Source organism: Schistocerca nitens, chromosome 5, assembly GCF_023898315.1.
Source record: "Schistocerca nitens isolate TAMUIC-IGC-003100 chromosome 5, iqSchNite1.1, whole genome shotgun sequence".
NCBI classification, from domain to species: Eukaryota; Metazoa; Arthropoda; class Insecta; order Orthoptera; family Acrididae; genus Schistocerca; species Schistocerca nitens.
In genome coordinates, this window is record NC_064618.1 from 444033008 (window position 1) to 444055815 (window position 22808).

At 41.1% G+C, this 22808-nt stretch overlaps 1 protein-coding gene across 1 annotated transcript in view; it reads left to right on the forward strand.

Annotated features, from left to right (window-relative positions):
• Positions 1 to 22808, forward strand: part of LOC126260131 (alpha-aminoadipic semialdehyde dehydrogenase-like) — a 138521-nt gene that overhangs the window by 100206 nt on the left and 15507 nt on the right. The window contains exon 6 of the mRNA XM_049957376.1: positions 9258 to 9440. Within this exon, the coding sequence (XP_049813333.1) occupies positions 9258 to 9440 (183 nt within the window). The remainder of the gene's footprint in view (positions 1 to 9257; positions 9441 to 22808) is intronic.

A 22808-nucleotide genomic window follows, 5' to 3' on the forward strand; every position in this document is an offset into this window, starting at 1 on the left:
CAGACAGGTACAATTAAAAGGCACTTACACATAAGCTGTTGGCCACAACCTTTGTCAGAAAAAGAAACATGTGCCTTTCATTCACACAAGCAAGCACACCTCACATGCACATCACTGCCAACTTTGGCCCCTGAGATTCTGGTCTGAGCTGCTGGAGTTGGTGGTCATATGTGCATGAGGTGTGCTTGTTTGTGTGAGTGAGTGGTGTGTGTTTCTCCTCCTGTTTCTGACAAAGGCTGTGGCTGAAAGCTTATGTGTAAGTGTCTGCAACTTAACATGTCATCTTTACAATAAGTAGCAATCTATATATTCCCGCATTATTAAATAGCAAAGATTGCTGCTCACCACGTAGAGGATATGTTGAGTGGTGGACAGACATAATAAGAGTAGATTAAGCTGTATCTGAAGAATGAATCTGCCCAATTGTATAGTCTGCTTTTAAAACTACTTTTAAGTGTGCCTGTCTGCCATTCAGTGCATCCCTTGTGTGGCGAGTAGCAGTCTATCAACACGTGAGGCAATACTGACCCTGTGACTTATCTTAGAAAATAGATTAAGGAAAGGCAAACCTACATTTCTAGCATTTGTAGACTTAGAGAAAGCTTTTGACAATGTTGACTGGAATACTCTCTTTCAAATTCTGAAGGTGGCAGGGGTAAAATACATGGAGCAAAAGGCTATTTACAATTTGTACAGAAACCAGATGGCAGTTATAAGAGTCAAGGGGCATAAAAGGGAAGCAGTGGTTGGGAAGGGAGTGAGACAGGGTTGTAGCCTATCCCCAATGTTATTCAATCTGTATATTGAGCAAGCAGTAAAGGAAACAAAAGAAAAATTCGGAGTAGGAATTAAAATCCATGGAGAAGAAATAAAAACTTTGACGTTCACCGATGATACTGTAATTCTGTCAGAGGCAGCAAAGGACTTGGAAGAGCAGGTGAACGGGATGGACAGTGTCTTGAAAGGAGGATGTAAGATGAACATCAACAAAAGCAAAACGACAATTATGGAATGTAGTCGAATTAAGTCGGGTGATGCTGTGGGAATTAGATTAGGGAATGAGAGGCTTAAAGTAGTAAATGAGTGTTGCTATTTGGGGAGAAAAATAACTGATGATGGTTGAAGTAGAGAGGATATAAAATATAGACTGGCAATGGCAAGGAAAGCGTTTCTGAAGAAGAGAAATTTGTTAACATCAAGTATAGATTTAAATGTCAGAAAGTTGTTTCTGAAAGTATTTGTATGGAGTGTAGTCATGTATGGACAATAAATAGTTTCAACAATAAGAGAATAGAAGCTTTTGAAATGTGGTGCTACAGAAGAATGCTGAGGATTAGATGGGTATATCACATAACTAATGAGGAGGTATTGAATAGAATTGGAGAGAAGAGAAATTTGTGGCACAACTTGACTAGAGGAAGGAATCGGTTGGTAGGGCACATTCTGAGGCATCAAGGGATCATCAATTTAGTATTGGAGGGCAGCGTGGAGGGTAAAAATCATAGAGGGAGACCAAGAGATGAATATACTAAACAGATTCAGAAGGATGTAGGTTGCAGTAGGTAATGGGAGATGAAGAAGCTTGCACAGGATAGAGTAGCATGGAGAGCTGCATCAAACCAGTCTCTGGACTGAAGACCACAACAACATCAACAGCAGTCTATCCTACCAGTGTGGGAACTCAGTGCACCACTTGCTTGCGTGGCATCAAATTTGTATGTTTTAGTCTTTGCACTTTGTTTGTTTCTACTGTGTCAGTGTAATAAGCCAAATAAATTGTGCTCATAACTACAAACTTCTATGTCAGTGATAGAGTACATTGATGTTATTGAGAAACTTCCAACCCCAAAAAATATCAAGGAATTACAATCTTTTTTTGGGTAAGTGAACTACTACAAAGAGTTCATTCCACAGGTTGTTCACCACATGCATCAATTGAACCATTTGAGGAAGGAAGGTGTTCTGTTCATTTAGTCTCAAGAGTGTCACAAGCATCCTTGTAGTTGAAAAAACACCTGAAGTTGTTTGTGTGCTTAGCACCTTTCACACTTGGCAAAGTCCTGACCTAAAATCTAAAACATCACAATATGTATTGGTTAAGTTTTATCATACAAGAATGCTAATGTCACAGAAAAATCAAGAGCTTTTGCATGTAAGACATCCCCAAAGGTGCAGCAAAATTATTCAGAAATCAAGAACGACGCACTGGCAGTTGTGTATGGCATTAAAAAGCTTCATGTTGTCCTGTATGAGAGTAAGTTTCAGTTACAGATGGATCATAAACCACTAGTTCTCTTTTTGGTCCACTTTCTTCAGACATACTGCTGACGCTGTATTGGGGTGCACCACTGCTGGAGCTGAAGCTGGAAGGTCCTGCATCTCTAACTTGATACCTTCCGGCTGCACAAGGGCCATGCTGCAGATTCAATACCAACGTGTAAGGCAGGCCTGCATTGGTGGGGCATGAACAGAGGAAGGAGGGGGTGCAATAGTCCAGTCCATGACCAATAGGTCATCAGGGGCCTGGGGTTGTGGCAGAGTAGAGGAGGCATCCGTAGCAGATGAGGCCAGGGGTGTAGGTTGTACAGACAAGAGGGCCATGTTGGCAGTGTCCTGGGGCACAACTGGTTCTGGTGGCGTCACCAGAGGTGACCTTACATGGAGTTGTCATATGTCTGGTGGTCATTTGCACCCTGGATGACAGCCAATATCCAGTTTGGATGGCATCCAAACAGTTGGGTCCACACAGGGTGTTGGTCGAGCACTGGGGGTAGACTGGAGCTAGGAAAGATATTGGCCCAGGGGTAAGAGCAGAGAGAGAAAGGTGTGAGGTTGTTGGGCTTTTCCTGCAATTGGAGTGGTCCTATAGGTGGCCAAGAACAAGATGATGGCATTGTCCGATGGTGTGGATTGTAACAGGGCCCTCATCTTCTCTTTGAAGGTCTGTACCATCTGTTCCACTTCCTCATTGGACTGCGGGTGAAACTGTGTGGTAAGGAGATGTTTTATCCCATTTAATGCACAGAGGTGGGTGAATTGAGTGGAGGTGAACTGGGGCTGTTGTCTGAGATCATAGCCTGCAGAAGGCCCTCAGTGGCAAAGATATGTGAAAGGGACTTGATCACATTTGCAACTGAGGAGCCTTGGGGATGATGTATGGACATTTGGAGTATGAATTGACTGCAAACAACCTCATTTGATACAAGAAGAGACCAGTGACGCCTACCTGCGGATACTCCTGAGGGTGTGACTGGTGCCAGAATGAGAAAACATTTGGGGGGCGGGGGGGTGCAGATTTCTGTTTAGCACACATCGTGCATAACCACAGCAATGTCCTTGGTGATGGCTGGCCAGTAGGTGCAGCAGCATGCCTGCTGTTTCATGCTGGATATGCCCCTGTGACCCACAAGTAGGAATGCAAGAACTCTGGGTGCAGATCTTGGGAAATACTAAACTGAGGCCATTCATGACCCATTTTCAGCAGGAGAACAGCATCATGGAGGGAGTGGACCATGTTCCTTCACTGAGAGATGTGGCAGCCACCTATGCTGAATCCACTTAGCCATGGTGTTGAGAATAGGACCCAGTTTTGTCTGGACCATGATCAATGTAGCATCAAGGGCAAAATCATGCAGGGTTGATGTAGAATCTGAATCCAGCTGAAAGATAATGACTTCCTGGTTGTCAGATCATGGATTGGGGCCTACTGGAAGTTAGCATCTGCATTTGTGAGGTGGCTGGTTGGCTTATTGAGTATGTCATAGGTATAGACTGATAAGAACAGTGCCCAATGTCACAGCCTTAGGGCTCTCCTGTCCAGGAGGCTGGAACACGGTCCAAACAATGCCATAATAGCTTGTGGTCAGTTACCATCTGAAATCTGATGCCAAATAGATAGGGGTGACATTTCTTAATGGCATAAACATGGCCACTGCCTCTTTTTCCATTTGGGAGTAATAATGTTGCACTGCATTGAGCATCTTGGACGTGAATGTAATAGAATTTTCAGAGCCATTTACCTCCTCTTGGCACATGACTGCCCTGACCCCATGCTGCAAGGCATTTGTGGCAAGAAGAAGACAATATAGCATGGCATTTGCAATGGCAGGTATTTTTCTTAAGAAATTATCATTATGATATTGATTTCCATACCACTGAATGGCATGCAAATGTCAATGCAGTATCATGTACCCCCATTAGCTCCAACATTGAGTTTGACTGCCAGGAAGCAGTGTGTTTTGCCATAGAGAAGACTAGGTTCACATCTTGTTAGATTTCCCATTCAATGCTCAAGAAATCGCAGTTGCTACTAGTCAGCACCCTTTCCTGTGTAGAGTAGTGTCAACAGTGCAAAATGGTTAGTCAGTTTGTCTCCCAAAACTATCACATCCTGTGTTGTGAAATTATTTTGCAACTAAATATAGGCTTAATGTTGTTCAAGAGTAATGTTGTTTTCTACAGAGTACACTGAATGTTGCATCATTGTGCTACCTCCCCCCTGTGCTTGCACCCTTCAGTTGCTTCACACTTCATACTGGGGTATGTCAAGGATGAAAGCTTTAACTCAATGTTATGTTTACTGGCCACTGATAGACAGTACAATCAAGCACACAATGCTTATGTGTCAGGCTTGAGCTTTTAACCAAGCATCTTCAGCAAAATGTTTTACACAGTGGTCCCAAGCAGAGCAGACTTGGGAGAAGGTGTACGCTGACTTCACTGGCCCATTTCAAGGTGCACAGTGCTTGCTGTTGGCGGATGCAGACCTGGATCAAGGGGCGGGGATTGGGTTATCTGCCCCAGGTGGCAATTTCAAAGGGTGCCAAATTCATATTCTTGAAGGAAAAAACCTTGTTTCAGAAAGCGTGTAGATCCAACACTTGTTGGTCTATCAATTATTCGTATAATGTTGAAATGCATCTCTGTTGGTTTTTGAACACATTCTAAGTTGATTTCTGAGTGAATCATAAATCGATTTTGAATGGATGCAGAGTGTACATGATGTCTCTGTCAGGGGAATTCCCGGTCGCACCTATAAATAAAAATTTTTCCCATAGACAGGGCTGTACTAGCTGAGCCAAAGAAATCTGAACGGGTGAATGCCAATCACTATTTGTTTATATGGTTGCTGGGTGTGCAGATGATTAGCATTGTTATAATTATTACTGAAAGCCACAGATACAGACTACCAGAGTGCAAATAAATGGCTAACAGGAATAGCAGATAAGAAAGATTACATATTATCTTCTCAATGTATCCAAGAAAATAAAATTTTGTAGGTAAATTTTTGCCAGATCACTGCACTACTAAGGGTCAGTTGTACAGTCCCTGATCAGCAGCTTCTTAAGCTCTATTCTCGGAACAGTGTGGAAAATGCATTGTATGGACACAGAATAATGCCTAACTGGAGAATGTTGGATAACTAAACTGGTGATTCTGGCACAGTTAATAAAGTTAACTGGAAAATAAGTTTTGACAATGGCAGAAAGAGCTATAGAATTAGTGATGACAAGATTGTTTGTTGAACATGGAAGGAGAAGAAACAGTGACATCATAAAAATTATGTGGAAGAACATAAAAATTCCAAATTTATATAAAAATATTGTACAACTACTCCTTCTGAATCTCACGCTTGAGAAACTGGATCATATGAATGAAATGTGAAACTGTTTCCTAACATAAAACTTTCTTACAATGAAATGAATACACCCAGCTGCATACAGGGGTGGATATAAGTCAACGGGGACAGTTGAAAAAGTGTGCCCCAACCGGGACTCAAACCCGGGATCTCCTGCAAATGTGGGTCTCATGGGAGGCATGCCAGAGATAAGTCCCTGCAGTCACACTATCATCTGTGTCCTTGTTGGCTCAGATGGATAGAGCGTCTGCCATGTAAGCAGGAGATCCCGAGTTCGAGTCCCGGTTGGGGCACACATTTTCAACTGTCTCCGTTGACTTATACCAACGCCTGTATGCAACTAGGGGATTCATTTCATTGTAATTTCATTCTAATGAGCTGCATGATCACTAATGGTATCTGTTCTTTTGGACATGTCCGAAAGAACAGATACCATATATATATATATATATATATATATATATATATATATATATATATATATATATATATGGTATCTGTTCTTTCGGACATGTCCAAAAGAACAGATACCATTAGTGATCATGCAGACACAAGAATATGTCTGCTTGTGTCTGTATATGTGTGGATGGATATGTGTGTGTGTGCGAGTGTATACCTGTCCTTTTTTCCCCCTAAGGTAAGTCTTTCCGCTCCCGGGATTGGAATGACTCCTTACCCTCTCCCTTAAAACCCACATCCTTTCGTCTTTCCCTCTCCTTCCCTCTTTCCTGATGAGGCAACAGTTTGTTGCGAAAGCTTGAATTTTGTGTGTATGTTTGTGTTTGTTTGTGTGTCTGTCGACCTGCCAGCACTTTCATTTGGTAAGTCACATCATCTTTGTTTTTAGATATATTTTTCCCACGTGGAATGTTTCCCTCTATGCTTGTAGGAGTCCTAAAAGTCAATTGATATTGGTACTTCATGTATTATATTCTGGCATGTCATTTACATAACTGAGGGGGATAAAATGATCATTTGTGCCAAAACAGTCTCGCTTATTTGGAGTGTGTTACAACTGCTGTAATAGTAGAAAAGCCTATTTCATTTTATCTTGCAGACAGTGACAAAATAGACATAATCAGATCAAGAAATCACACCAGTCTTGGGTGTTATTTGTATTAACAGCTTTTTCAGTGCCAGACAATGACACTTAGATTTTTCATGCATAAAATGTTTGAAAAACTTTGATGAGGTAATAGATTCTTTTGCAGGAAAAAAGTACACCATGTAAAGCTGTAGCAAGATTAGAGAGAAAAAGGTGCTGGGACCTAAGGACTGGAGAAATGTGTACTGCATTGCTTGCCTCTTGTCTATACTGGTTTTATATTTCCTATATTTCATTTTATGTGACACAAAAAAGAAAGTTATTAGCTAATAGGCAATCAAGACTGAAAATTTTCTGAAGAGTTCTTATTCTCTGAGTCACAAATAATCCCACCCAGTATTAATTGTGAATGTTTTTAAGTGGGGTAGGAGCACAAGAGGAATCACAGGACATTTTAATTTCCACTGTACTGAATATAAGTTTTATGGCTTCCATTACAGAATATACATGTTTTCAATTCCACAGAGTAAAATATAATGATGTGCAATTGAAGAATGCTGTGCGAGGGAGGCATGGCACTGTACTTTGACATACTTGAGACCAAACAACACATCTTATATTTCCTCAAACATATATGTCTTATAAATCAAACTCTACAAAGTGAACATAATTTTTAACAATCATTTTTTAAGTTTTTGACATCCTATCTCAAATGCTCAAGGAGAGGTGGGTGCCACTGCCAAGTTTTTTCCCCGGTTAGAAAATACCATAGATCCAGGACTGGGTGGATGCTCTCTCCAATTTTCATTATGTGGCATGAACCACTTCTGCAACCACACTTACTATAATCACAGCTCTAGTTTCCATTTTCACTATGGAGGAAGCACCATATACTTTAGTATCTGATAATGGACACCAGTTGTTTTGCAGAATTTGAGGCATTCTGCCAATGTAGTGCCATACAGCACCTGACCACGACCCCTTTCCACTCAGTGTTGAACTTTGAAATGGAAGTCTATTAAGGCACATATGAGGAAAGCAGTGGCATCAATGCCCACTGAAATGTTAGAATGTTTCTGGAAACATACTGGACCATCCCAGTCAGTGGATGCAGCCTGGCCAAGGTACTGCATAGGCAAAAGCTGTGCATGACACTGGACAATGTTACCTACATGATAAGCACTGAGTCCATGTTACACATGCTGCTACTAGAAGGGTACTACTGTGTGGGCATCCACATTCAGCCAGAAGGTGGGTGGGACACATCATTCTCGGGCACAACGACCACTAAGCTTTCCTCATTGCAGCCATACCAGAGTACTTTATCTGTCAGCATATTAGCTGTGGCCATCACAAATACAGGAGCTTTCTCAAGCCAGTGCAGGGGCCTCCAACCCCATCACCCTCAGCAACAGCACTTTTAGGTCTTATCCAAAGACTGCGAGTGCTCATAGGTTTGCACCATGGCCACAGCCACAGCACTGTTACAGCCTGCACCCATGCCATCACTACCAGCAGCAGCTATGACAACAGACGAGAATCAAACCAGGACAAACTGGCACCCAATTGAGGCTGAGTCACTTTCACTAACAACAGCAACAATGATAGCAACAGATGAATCAGTCAGCAGATAAACACGATGCCATAGTGATGGAAACCCCAGAATTGAGGTGATGCTGGAGCTGCTGGCAAGCCTACCATCACAGTGCTACCTACCTCTTGCCACACAGTGCAAAACACAAGTCTGTTTATTTTTGGCCCTAGGCACCTGTTAAAGGGGGGGGGGGGGGGGGAGGGTTTTAGTATCCTTGTTTTACTCAGATACTGAAACTAAGATTCGCCAGCATGAGCCATCCAGCACTGTTTTGTTTTGCGTTCATATCTTCAGTTGTCAAAACTGGTGGAGAAAGCAAGTTTGTGGGCTTTCCTTGCGGTATTGTGTTGATGTTTCTGAAGCTTTCTGATGGTCAATCTTATTTTCACATACAGTTACTTGCTTGCACTTGATTTTTCTCTCTGTTTGCTTTGTTTGTACACTGTTAATGGTTCTTGCCTGCTATTTAATTTGTGTACTGTTTTTGCCATTGACCAGTCAGTTATTTGGTGCCACTTGCTCTTTCTCAGAAACAGACTTGTGGCCTTCCCTTACCTGTGTAGTTCAGTACTAAAATGAGTATTATTGTCTTTGGTAATAACAATAATTTATTACCCAACAGCAGAATTGCAATAGAGAAACAATTGGTGAAATAAGTGAAACACTCCCAATCTGCCCCCCCTCCCCCCTCCCCCCCATTTCCTCTTCTCTCTCTCTCTCTCTCTCTCTCTCTCTCTCTCTCTCTCTCTCTCTCTCTCTCACACACACACACACACACACACACAGAGAGAGAGAGAGAGAGAGAGAGAGAGAGAGATACAAATATGCAAGTACACACCCTCATATTGCTTGTTGATAAACATTAAAAGTCCAGCAAGATTAATAATTTGATGCCTCCACACAGATAAAATTTGTTAGTACATTTACAACATTGAATGTATTATGTAAATATTTACTGAATTTTTTTACTTTTATTTCAGATCTATGAACAAGTATTGCAGCGACTAAAAGAAGCCTATGCTCAGATTATTAAAAACATGGGAGACCCTCTGCAGGAAGGTGTTTTGTACGGACCAGTACACAGCTCCCAGACTGTAACTGCATTCCAGAATACCATAAAAGAAGCACTGGCGGCTGGAGGTACAATTGAATTTGGTGGAAATGTAAGTGTTATGCAGAAAATAATACTTCATAATTAACTTCCAAAGTTATAGGTAAACAAAAATTCCTGCCAAATATTTCTGAAGGCATGCTACATACGTTACTTACAACTGATTACAGGTAGGGAAGGGATAGCACTAGAAATGTTTGGAAGGAATGGCAAAAATCAGCATGGACTTACAAATCATCACTCTTGCAAAACTCAGCTTGCCCTTTTCTCACATAATAATCATACAAGCTATGGATGGAGCATAAGAGGTAGATTCTATATTATTAGATTTATGGAAAGCATTTGACATGGTGCTCCACTGCACACTGTTGACAAAGTTCTGACTACACAGTTTAGGTTCCCAGATATGTGAGCAGCTTGAGGACTTTTTAAGTAATGAAACCCAGTATGTTGTCCTCCATGGTGAATGTTCATCAGAGACAAAGGTATCATCAGGAGTGCCCCTAGGGAAGTGTCACAGGACTGCTGTTATTTTCTGTACACGTAAATGATCTGACGGACAGGGTCAGCAGCAATTTATGGCTGTCTGCTGATGATGCTGTGGTGTACAGGAAGATTTCATCATTGAGTGACCATAGGAGCAACTTAGAAAGAATTTCTAGTTGGTGTGATGAAAGGTTGCTTGTTATATATGTAGGAAAATGTAATTTATTGCAAATGAGTTGGAAAAATAATCTTGTAACATTCAAATACAGCATTAGCAAAGTGATACTTGATACAGTAACATTGATTAAATATCCAGGCATACATGATGCAATGCTATATGAAACAGAATGACTACATCAGACTGTTAGTAAGGGACACAAATGTTCAACTTTGTTTTAGTGCAAGAATTTTGGGAAAGTGTAGCTCATCCATAAAAGGAGACAATACATCGGACACTAGTGAAACCTACTGAGTTGTTTCTTGAGTATTGAGTGTTTGGGATCCCCACCAGGACAGATTTAAAGAAGACTGAATGAATTCAGAGGCATGCTGCTGGTTTTGTTACTGGAAATATCAATCAGTACGGAAGTATTATGGAGATAATTGATGAACTGAAATAGGAAACCCTGGATGGAAGATGACAAAATGACTTTTTTTGTGAGGCACTCTTGTGGAAATTTAGTGAATTGGCATTCGAGGCTGACTGCAGAATGTTTCTATAGCTGCCAATGTATATTTCACATAAGGAACAAGAAGGCAAGACGCAAAAAGTTAGGGCTTTTTCCCTCACTCTGTTTGCAAGCAGATCAGGGACGAAAATGATTAGTAATAGTAGTATATGGTGCCCTCTGCCATGGACTTACAGTGTCATGAGGAGTATGTATATAAATGTAGATGCTCTAATTAAAACTGAGATTTATGATAGAAGCCACAGTTGTAATAATAATGGTCACTAAGGTACAAGTGCTACTAAAAGGTATGCAGAAATTTTTCATGCCAGGTAAACTTCACAAGCAAGCCGTTCATAACGTATCTTCACTAGTAAGTACTCAATGAAGCTGTAGCAGATTATGTGCATAAGGAGTATAGTGTTTGCCTTCAGATGGCTCAGCTCCCACTACAGCCAATAGACACATGCAAAATAAATAATGACAGCATTCCTGTTTTTCTGTACAACAGGTTCTGTCTTCATGGAATATAATAGAAAATAGCTGAGGATGGTAAGAAAGAGAGAACAGGCCATGCAAAATACAGTTTAAGAAAGAATAGACTTCTCTGAGGAGGAAGGGTGTGGTGAGATGAGAGGTTGTGTTAGATTGAAGCTTCTCATATTCGAATTTCAGGAATGGGGGATGTAAATGGCCTCAGTGGTGTTTCACACAGATAGGTCTCTGGCGTCATGCTGTACAAGTATAGAGCATGTTCAGCAACAGAATATTGGATATTCCCAAGGTGATAGTTCATCTGTGTTCATTCTTGTGTTCTGCACATTTGGATGAGGCTATTACTACATAGAAAACAATACTATGAAAACATTTTAGTAAATAACAAGATCAGTTCTGAATGTGGCCTTGCTTGCTAATTCTGTGTACTTTACTATTGTGGACCAGAGTAGGTGGTAGTGGGTGGTGCAGAGGGCAAGTTTTACAGTAGGGCTAGTTGCAAGGGTAGGTTCTTGTGTTATGAATGGAGATCTAGGCATTTCATAGGATTTGACAAGAATCCTGATAAAGTCAGAGGGTGGTGACAACAGAAGACTGATGGGGAAGAGATTATCACATGACAAATTATTGTACACAATGTGGTGATCCGATGGCAGAGTGTGGGTATGGTGAATAATGTGATATTATTAAATAGATTTACTTTAAAAAAATTATAACTCTGCTGGATTACTCCAGTGAGGCAATCCAAGGCCTTACTGGTACTGGATGACATGGGAAGAGGCTCTGAGTTACTTGAAAGTATGGACGTTGCTGCTATAAGAAAATAGATGTTGGGAGGAAGGAGACTGCCCAAGAGACTAATTTCTGGATGGTGTCATTGGGGTGAATGCTGGCAATGAAGCTTAGGAGATGTTATTAGTTTAAGTGTTGAGACATTCATTGCTGAAGCAGTTTGGATGACTATGGACACCTAAGCAGTAGATAGTGTACAGTTTGGCAGGGAAGGTGTGAAAACTGACAAAGTGGAGATATTATTGCAACAATTACTTTGATGTGGACCCAAGTTGGGTTGCATCAATGACAAGAGATATCACACAAATAAACACTCTGGTAGTGATTTTGTTAGCCCTCATGCAGGAAGGAATATCTTTGCCATTGGAGCTGGCCTTTGTTAGACAATGCAACAAATCTAACCACCCATATAGATACAGGCTCTGAAGTGAGCTCCATTCATGTGAAACTGCCACAAATGGCACACACAACATCCATAATCGAACTGCGCATCACAAACAACACTTGTATCAGGCCATGCGGAATGTCTGTGCGCCCTATGGACCTCAGTCTGCATGAAAAATTTACATGGCAGTATGTAGTCACAAATGTTCATGAACCAATCATAGGCATTGGTTTTCTCCATTAGTTTCATGTCTCCCCTGACCTAAAACTGGGGAACCTCAGGAAAATCAGTACTAAGGTATCAGTATTCAGTATTGCTGGCAGTCTGCGAGCACATTCAATGCAGCTTTGTAAGTGATTATTGTAGTCAAAAAAATGGTTCAAATGTCTCTGAGCACTATGGGAGTTAACTTCTGAGGTCATCAGTCCCCTGGAACTTAGAACTGGTTAAACCTAACTAACCTATGGACATCACACACATCCATGCCCGTGGCAGGATTCGATTCTGCGACCGTAGTGGTCGCGCGGTTCCAGACTGTAACGCCTAGAATTACTCAGCCGCTCCGGCCTGCGATTCTTCTAGTCCCATATGACATATGCATACACCTATTTAATAGCCACTGGGCTTCAAAGTGTGGACTACAAGCAGTGATGAAGAGTTATGAAGGAGGAAAAAGGACAGGCTTAGGGTGCACTTTGAAAATTTTGAGTTGGAAGCTTGGACACACTTTTGAGGTAGGGAACTGGATGCTATGCAATCTTATCTAAGGCAGTTAATGTGGGAACAGCAACACCATCTGCAAATACTGGCACAAATGAGACAGCACCTGCTGAAGTAGCAATGAGCTGCAGATATAGAAAGTCAGTGCATACTGCATCCTATGACCTATCAAAGATACAGATCAGTATTACGTACCTCCCTAACAGTATGCATGCACCCACTACCTGTGCCCTGTTTTCCCCCTGCAGTGTGTGTAATGTATAAACAGAGAGGTGTCAGACATGACACAGTGCACAAAATTAACATAGGCCTAACAGTGTACCAAAAAGTATGCAGGCTTGTACCAGACAGATTACGAGCATCTAAAACCATTATCAGTGAATTGTTGCAGGCAAGCATAGTCAGGTCGCTGTATGGTCTAGGGGCTTCATACATACACACAGTTCCTAAAAAAGCCAGAACATACAGATTGTCTAGTGATTATTGTACCCTGAATCTCCACACAGTATCTGATCATCACCAATAAGGAATACCCAAGACTTTACTCATAATTTGGCATGTGCTTACTTGTTCAGCATTCTACTCATTCTACTGCTACAGAGGGCATAATTAGAACTGCAGAAAACTTTGTTTGGGCTCTGTATATTCTTATTCATGTCTTGTGGTTAAAAAAATGCAGCTCAAATGTACAACACTTCCCCAAATTTCCATTCTGTTTCTCATACTTGGATAATAATTGATTTATTTTTGAGACCCTTGAACATTTTGGAGTTGTGATGAATGAAGACAAATGCCAGCTTTGACAAATGGAAGTAATATTTCTAGGACACTCCATCAGTCAAGCTGAGGTTTGACCCACAACCCAATGCACTTGACTTATTTTGTCATCTCTCATAGCCAACAAACTACCAGGAGTTGCAGCATTTTCTCAGCATGATCAGTTTCTACAGATGCTGCAGGTGGCAGCAATACAAGCACCATTGACAGATGCCTTGGCTGGGAACAACACATTTGGCCAACAGATTCGAACTTGGACTCCCAAAATGCAACAGGTGCTCAGCCAAATTAAGCTCAGCTTGCTACAAGCCACCAAGACTTTTCTTTCCACAGAAGCTAACAGAGTTGTAACACAAATGGTCAATTTACAATTAGGATCTGCTAGCCATGTATGAGGCCATGTGGCAATTCAGAGAAGACACTTAGGGTACATCAACAACAAATTACACAACCACTGACTGCTTGCAGGTTCAATATGGAATCCTGGAAACTATTGTCTTCCACATCTGTTCCAACACATGGATTATGTCAAATAATTTACCACTGATTTTCAGCACCTCAGGAGTATTAATTGTCTTGACCAGTGCACTGTCAGTTAGCATCAACTACAGGGATCTTAAAGCAGTGCAACAGGATCCACAAACCTGTAAACCTCTACAAGATACAGCATCCTGATTGAAAATGGAGTGGTGTATCATCTCCTGTTCCTCCACACAAGTCTGGTATGATGTATCGCAACACCGGCTCTGCCCACTAATTCAGTTAGCTATGAGGAAGCCTATCTTCAATAGTTTACATTGACTGTTGCACCGAATGTATGCTCTACTACTTAGTTTTTTACAGAATGATTTGTCTGGCCTGATGTGAAGTGACAGTGCAAACTGTTGACTCAAATCTGCATATCTTGCCAGAGTTGCAAGACTAGTTGATACACACAGTAAAAGTAGTAGCAATACTGAAAGGTCCATTACATGTCCACCTCAATCCGGTTGGCAACTTACCCAGAGTCAGAAGGTCACTGACATATTCTTTCCACAGTTGAATATGTGTTGGGTCAAAACAACACCCTTGCCATACACACTGGTGGGAATGATGTTGAGAGCATAGAGTTGTGGGTACTGTGTTTCAGCTGCACAGCATCCATAACAACCAATCAGGCCTACCAGTTCAAGTCTGTATTGTTCTTCAAGCTATGTTATCTTTGCAGCATCTAGTACCACCACACCACAGCCTACCTCCCACAGAGCAATGGACATGTGAAATTCTGTTATGAAACACCCAATGCAACACTTACACTATGTGATCAAAAGTATTGAGACACCTGGCTGAAAATGACTTAAAAGTTTGTGGTGCCCTCCATCACTAATGCTGGAATTCAATTTGGTGTTGGCCTACCCTTAGCCTTCATGACAGCTTCCACTCTCACAGGCATATGTTCAATTAGATGCTGGAAGGTTTCTTGGGGAATTGCAGCCCATTCTTCATGGAGTACCACACTGAGGAGAGATATCAATGTCATTTGGTGAGGCCTGGCACGAAGTTGGCATTCCAAAACACCCCAAAGGGGTTCTATAGGATTCAGGTCAGGACTCTGAGCAGGCCAGTCCATTACATGAATGCTATTGTCATGTAGCTACTCCACCACAGGCTGTGCGTTATGAACGGGTGTTCGATCATGTTCAAAGATGCAATTGCCAACCCTGAATTGCTCTTCAACAGTGGGAAGCTAGAAAGTGCTTAAAACATCATTGTAGGCCTGTGCTGTGATAGTACCACACAAAACAACAAGGGATGCAAACCCCCTCCATGAAAAACATGACCTCACCATAACACCACCGCCTCCAAATTTTACTGTTGGCACTACATACACTGGCAGATGACGTTCACCAGGAATTCGCCATACCCACACCCTGCCATCGGATCGCCATATTGTGTAGCATGATTTGTCATTCCACGCAACATTTTTCCACTGTTCAGTCATCCAGTGTTTACACTCCTTACACCATGTGAGGAGTCATTTGGCATAAATGACCCTTCCACCACTGCAGCTTGAGAACTTCTGCAATGACTAACAGTTTCGCTACAGCCATATCCAATGAGCTCCCTCCAATCTTAGCTAGTACCACATGGATCAAAGTTGGGTGGGTGGAGGGGCTGTGGCACCACTACTGCGTTTCTACACCATAAAATGGACTAGATGTGATCTGCCTTGCAGCCAGCCATTGCTGGGCTGGTCATGAGCAATTGTGTCAAGAACACGTGGGCAGCTGGTACGTTCATTGGCCTCTTCCCACTAGGGCTCCACAATACATTTGAGTGGGGCTCTTTGCAGACCTAATCACTCATGACACATAATATCACACAAATAAAACTCTCAGATATTAGATAGCGCTCTCTCATGGAGGAATATCTTTGCCACTACAGCCATTCTCAGTTCGCTGTGAATGATTGTATTGTATGCAGGAAATATATCTGTAAATTTTTTTGTTGGCAATAAATTCATGTTAACTTCACTCACTAGCACACATCTTTATTCTGCAAGACTCTTGCATGAAATTCCTACAGTGGGACTGCACAACAAGCAACAGCAGCTATTTCAATGTAATAAGTGTACTTTGTGATAAAGTGTTAGATTTGACAATGGAATCATTCCACTATTGCCATCTTTCTGAATAATTTTTACTAAATGGTGACTTCAAGAGTGACCTGCATCATGCTCTCTTCCATCCCAATTAGACTTTGTTTGGTGTGAAACATGAAACTGGAATTTCTACATGTGCATCAGTGATCTGAAAATCAATGTCCAGAATGTTGGCTTGGAATTTGAAGAAGAAACAGATAAAATGCAGTTAGGAAAATGAGCTCTTGGAGGAAGTTGAGTAGTTCTTACTTGCCCTGGGTCCAAACAACATATGAATCATTTTGAACATCTACAAAGCCAGGGGCAGCTTCTGTAAGCTAAGGGATGTCTCTCCCATGATGCAAACAAAAGTTGGCATGAGAAGAATATTCCATAGCCCCCCACCCAATCCCTTCTACCCAACTTATTTGTCTCTAGATCTGGCATGGTGAAAAATTTATCTGTTTCAATCAACTGTGCTAGGAGTTACATGCTCTGGACGTAAGTACTAACCATCCCAACTATCTCTCTGCAAATTAATAAATTTCTGTAATTTTCTTTTCTATGCTTGTACATGATAGAATAACTAAAGCCAATGAAAAGAAACCTTCAAATATTAACAATGTTGATAAACTACTAAAGAAACAAGTTGGAGTATTAGCTGAAACAGGCTTGATTGTGAAAATAGAAAAAGAATATAACAGAACACCAGTAATCTTTGGTTGTATATTAATACATATCATTGCACAAAATTTAGAGTTCAGGCACTTGCTGATGTTCCATTTTTATTTTTATTTATTTATTTTTTTTTAAACTCGAGTGTAATCTATTAGTCTAAAGTTTATTTCTATTAACAAAAGGAAAATATAATGTATTGATCCAACTTAATTCTCATCTGCTTCAAGGATTAACTCTGCAGACATTATAACATGTGACACTGAAGAACATCTTAAGTCATAAAGCCCTGCAACCTGTGGGTTATTTCACACTCCAGATGAACTCTGGAAGTAGATTAACACTACTGTTGTGAAAATATATATTTCTGATCTACAGTGACTCACAGATGATGTCAGATCGATCTGTACAATGTATACTGCAGTGAGCTACAGAACTACAATCCCGTATTGCTGACATGTAAACTGCAAATTCCTGAAACTCTATATATGGAGTGATTTATCTTGAACAAACAGTGTTTTATATGACAACCAGCATATATTGCAAAATCACAATTTATGTTTCCTTCAGTTGGTATTTAAAAAGCTAGGGACAATAGCAACTGTTGACTTTTTCCCTGATAAGATATAAAGTCTTTATCACATCAGTTTCTGCTAAAAAGAAAGAGACAATAATGCAGATCTAATTAGATCTGGCAAAGAGAGGATTACCTTAGTGGTGAATAATGTAGCATGTCACCTTGTACAGATGGTTATAGCGAAGATATAACTAATATAAGTATGGAAAGCACAGTATATTTCAACAAATAAAAGGACATGAAGACTTTGTATAGTGCTTGTTGTATGGCTCATTTCCATGGATATCAAAATCTAAAGCAATGAAAATAGCTCTTGTGGATAAAAACAGCAAAGACATCAAAGATAAATTACTTGAACAATGAGACTATAGTATCAGAGAAAGGCATAGTAGAGAGATAGCTACCCTAAGCATTTAATTTATTAGTGTAGACAACAACATACAGACACACACAGTGACACTTTCAGTCTTAAAATGAAATCCCAAAAAGCAACCTGTTATAGCACCTTGGTTGCAGTTATCACAGTAAACGTATAATGTGACGTAAAGTAGAAATTAATGTTGTTCTCAACCTTATAGTTGGTTAGAATACCAAAGTGCTTTTCTAGGCATGTTCTATTGGAAATGGTTTATCATTTTTGTCTTCCTATGACCTGCTTAGCCAATTATAAGGAGACCTGCAGTTCAGGTCAACTCCAAACTACAGTGTTGTTGTTGTTGTGGTCTTCAGTCCTGAGACTGGTTTGATGCAGCTCTCCATGCTACTCTATCCTGTGCAAGCTTCTTCATCTCCCAGTACCTACTGCAACCTACATCCTTCTGAATCTGCTTAGTGTATTGATCTCTTGGTCTCCCTCTACGATTTTTACCCTCCACGCTGCCCTCCAATGCTAAATTTATGATCCCTTGATGCCTCAAAACATGTCCTACCAACCGATCCCTTCTTCTAGTCAAGTTGTGCCACAAACTTCTCTTCTCTCCAATCCTATTCAATACCTCCTCATTAGTTACGTGATCTACCCACCGTATCTTCAGCATTCTTCTGTAGCACCACATTTCGAAAGCTTCTATTCTCTTCTTGTCCAAACTAGTTATCGTCCATGTCTCACTTCCATACATGGCTACACTCCATACAAATACTTTCAGAAACGACTTCCTGACACCTAAATCTATACTCGATGTTAACAAATTTCTCTTCTTGAGAAACGCTTTCCTTGCCATTGCTAGTCTACATTTTATATCCTCTCTACTTCGACCATCATCGGTTATTTTACTCCCTAAATAGCAAAACTCCTTTACTACTTTAAGTGTCTCATTTCCTAATCTAATTCCCTCAGCATCACCCGACTTAATTTGACTACATTCCATTATCCTCGTTTTGCTTTTGTTGATGTTCATCTTATATCCTCCTTTCAAGACACTGTCCATTCCGTTCAACTGCTCTTCCAAGTCCTTTGCTGTCTCTGACAGAATTACAATGTCATCGGCGAACCTCAAAGTTTTTACCTCTCCTCCATGAATTTTAATACCTACTCCGAATTTTTCTTTTGTTTCCTTTACTGCTTGCTCAATATACAGATTGAATAACATCGGGGAGAGGCTACAACCCTGTCTCACTCCTTTCCCAACCACTGCTTCCCTTTCATGCCCCTCGACTCTTATAACTGCCATCTGGTTTCTGTACAAATTGTAAATAGCCTTTCGCTCCCTGTATTTTACCCCTGCCACCTTCAGAATTTGAAAGAGAGTATTCCAGTCAACATTGTCAAAAGCTTTCTCTAAGTCTACAAATGCTAGAAACGTAGGTTTGCCTTTTCTTAATCTTTCTTCCAAGATAAGTCGTAAGGTCAGTATTGCCTCACGTGTTCCAACATTCCTACGGAATCCAAACTGATCTTCCCCGAGGTCAGCTTCTACCAGTTTTTCCATTCGTCTGTAAAGAATTCGCGTTAGTATTTTGCAGCTGTGACTTATTAAACTGATAGTTCGGTAATTTTCACATCTGTCAACACCTGCTTTCTTTGGGATTGGAATTATTATATTCTTCTTGAAGTCTGAGGGTATTTCGCCTGTCTCATACATCGTGCTCACCAGATGGTAGAGTTTTGTCATGACTGGCTCTCCCGAGGCCATCAGTAGTTCTAGTGGAATGTTGTCTACTCCCGGGGCCTTGTTTCGACTCAGGTCTTTCAGTGCTCTGTCAAACTCTTCACGCAGTATCTTATCTCCCATTTCGTCTTCATCTACATCCTCTTCCATTTCCATAATATTGTCCTCAAGTACATCTCCCTTGTATAAACCCTCTATATACTCCTTCCACCTTTCTGCTTTCCCTTCTTTGCTTAGAACTGGGTTTCCATCTGAGCTCTTGATATTCATACAAGTGGTTCTCTTCTCTCCAAAGGTCTCTTTAATTTTCCTGTAGGCAGTATCTATCTTACCCCTAGTGAGACAAGCCTCTACATCCTTACATTTGTCCTCTAGCCATCCCTGCTTAGCCATTTTGCACTTCCTGTCGATCTCATTTTTGAGACGTTTGTATTCCTTTTTGCCTGCTTCATTTACTGCATTTTTATATTTTCTCCTTTCATCAATTAAATTCAATATTTCTTCTGTTACCCAAGGATTTCTATTAGCCCTCGTCTTTTTACCTACTTGATCGTCTGCTGCCTTCACCACTTCATCCCTCAGAGCTACCCATTCTTCTTCTACTGTATTTCTTTCCCCCATTCCTGTCAATTGTTCCCTTATGCTCTCCCTGAAACTCTCTACAACCTCTGGTTCTTTCAGTTTATCCAGGTCCCATCTCCTTAAATTCCCACCTTTTTGCAGTTTCTTCAGTTTCAATCTGCAGTTCATAACCAATAGATTGTGGTCAGAATCCACATCTGCCCCAGGAAATGTCTTACAATTTAAAACCTGGTTCCTAAATCTCTGTCTTACCATTATATAATCTATCTGAAACCTGTCAGTATCTCCTGGCTTCTTCCATGTATACAGCCTCCTTTCATGATTCTTGAACCAAGTGTTAGCTATGATTAAGTTATGCTCTGTGCAAAATTCTACAAGGCGGCTTCCTCTTTCATTCCTTCCCCCCAATCCATGTTCACCTACTATGTTTCCTTCTCTCCCTTTTCCTACTGACGAATTCCAGTCACCCATGACTATTAAATTTTCGTCTCCCTTCACTACCTGAATAATTTCTTTTATCTCATCATACATTTCATCTATTTCTTCATCATCTGCAGAGCTAGTTGGCATATAAACTTGTACTACAGTAGTAGGCATGGGCTTTGTGTCGATCTTGGCCACAATAATGCGTTCACTATGCTGTTTGTAGTAGCTAACCCGCACTCCTATTTTTTTATTCATTATTAAACCTACTCCTGCATTACCCCTATTTGATTTTGTATTTATAACCCTGTAATCAGCTGACCAAAAGTCTTGTTCCTCCTGCCACCGAACTTCACTAATTCCCACTATATCTAACTTTAACCTATCCATTTCCCTTTTTAAATTTTCTAACCTACCTGCCCGATTAAGTGATCTGACATTCCACGCTCCGATCCGTAGAACGCCAGTTTTCTTTCTCCTGATAACGACGTCCTCTTGAGTAGTCCCCGCCCGGAGATCCGAATGGGGGACTATTTTACCTCCGGAATATTTTACCCAAGAGGACGCCATCATCATTTAATCATACAGTAGAGCTGCATGTCCTCGGGAAAAATTACGGCTGTAGTTTCCCCTTGCTTTCAGCCGTTCGCAGTACCAGCACAGCAAGGCCGTTTTGGTTAATGTTACAAGGCCAGATCAGTCAATCATCCAGACTGTTGCCCCTGCAACTACTGAAAAGGCTGCTGCCCCTCTTCAGGAACCACATGTTTGTCTGGCCTCTCAACAGATACCCCTCCGTTGTGGTTGCACCTACGGTACGGCCATCTGTATCGCTGAGGCACGCAAACTACAGTATTCCTATCATTTTCACAAATACAGATTGTTTCCTGATGTAAAGAATAATTGACAAGTGACAGATAAAATACTGGCATAATGTAATTGGATGGATACAAAATCTACTCACCAGGTGGTGGCATAAAATGTACTAAAGCTTGTAAGCTTTTGGAGCCAGTAACTCCTACTTATGGCAGATGGTTTGAAGGGGAAGGAATAAGGGTGAAGGAAAAGGACTGGTGAAGCTTAGGAATAGGATAGAATCCAGAAAAGTTGCCGAGAACTCTGAGTCGGGAGAGTTACCAGACAGGATGAGAAGGAAAGACTGACTGTTGGGGACTGCATCAGATGAGGTTTGAAAACCTGAGAGCTTAAAGATGGAACACAGGGTAATATGCAAGAAAGACATAACTACCAAAACATTATGGACAAGTTATTAAGAGTGGAAAGCTAAGTGGATTGCATGTGATAGAGGTGGGATGGGGTGGAGAAAAATAGATAAGACAGAAAATGAAAGATGTGGGAAACTAAAAGGGAGTGAAGAAAGAATAGTTACTGTGAAGAAATGCTAAGACCAAAGAAATTAACGTAAGTTAAGGCCAGGTGGGTGGTGTAAACAACAGTCGCATTGTAGCACCTGTTCCCACCAGTGATGTTATAAGAAACCCATGTCTGGGGAAAGAATCCTGATGGCATGTATGATGAAACAGAAACTGAGGCCATGACTGTCACACTGTAGAGCATGCACTGCAACAGGATATTGTATGTTCTCAGTATACATTCACTGCCTATGCCCACTCATCCTAACTGATAACTAGGTGGTGGTCATGCCAATGTTAAAGACCAAACAGTGTTTATGTAACAGCTGGTATGTGATGTGTCATTTCACAGGTGTCTCTCCCTTTGATAGTATATGTTTTGCTGGTTACTGTCCTGGTATAGGCCATGGTAGGAGAGGGTGCATAGGGCAAGTCTTACAGTGGGGATGGGCACAGCGGTAGGAGCCATAGGGTAGGGAGATGAGTGCAGAAGGAGCATAATACCTGACAAGGATATTGCAGAGATTGGGAGGGCTAAAAAAAGCTGTTCTAGGTATGGTGGACAACATGTCATACAGAATCAACCTCATTTCAAGGCATGGTTTTAGGAAGTCAGAACCTTGTCGAAGTAGCTCATCAATACATTCAAGGCCAGGATAATACTGAATGACAAATGGAGTACTCGTAACCTGATTTTTGGAGGGATCAGCAGTACCAGGATTGGATGTGCTGGTCCAGG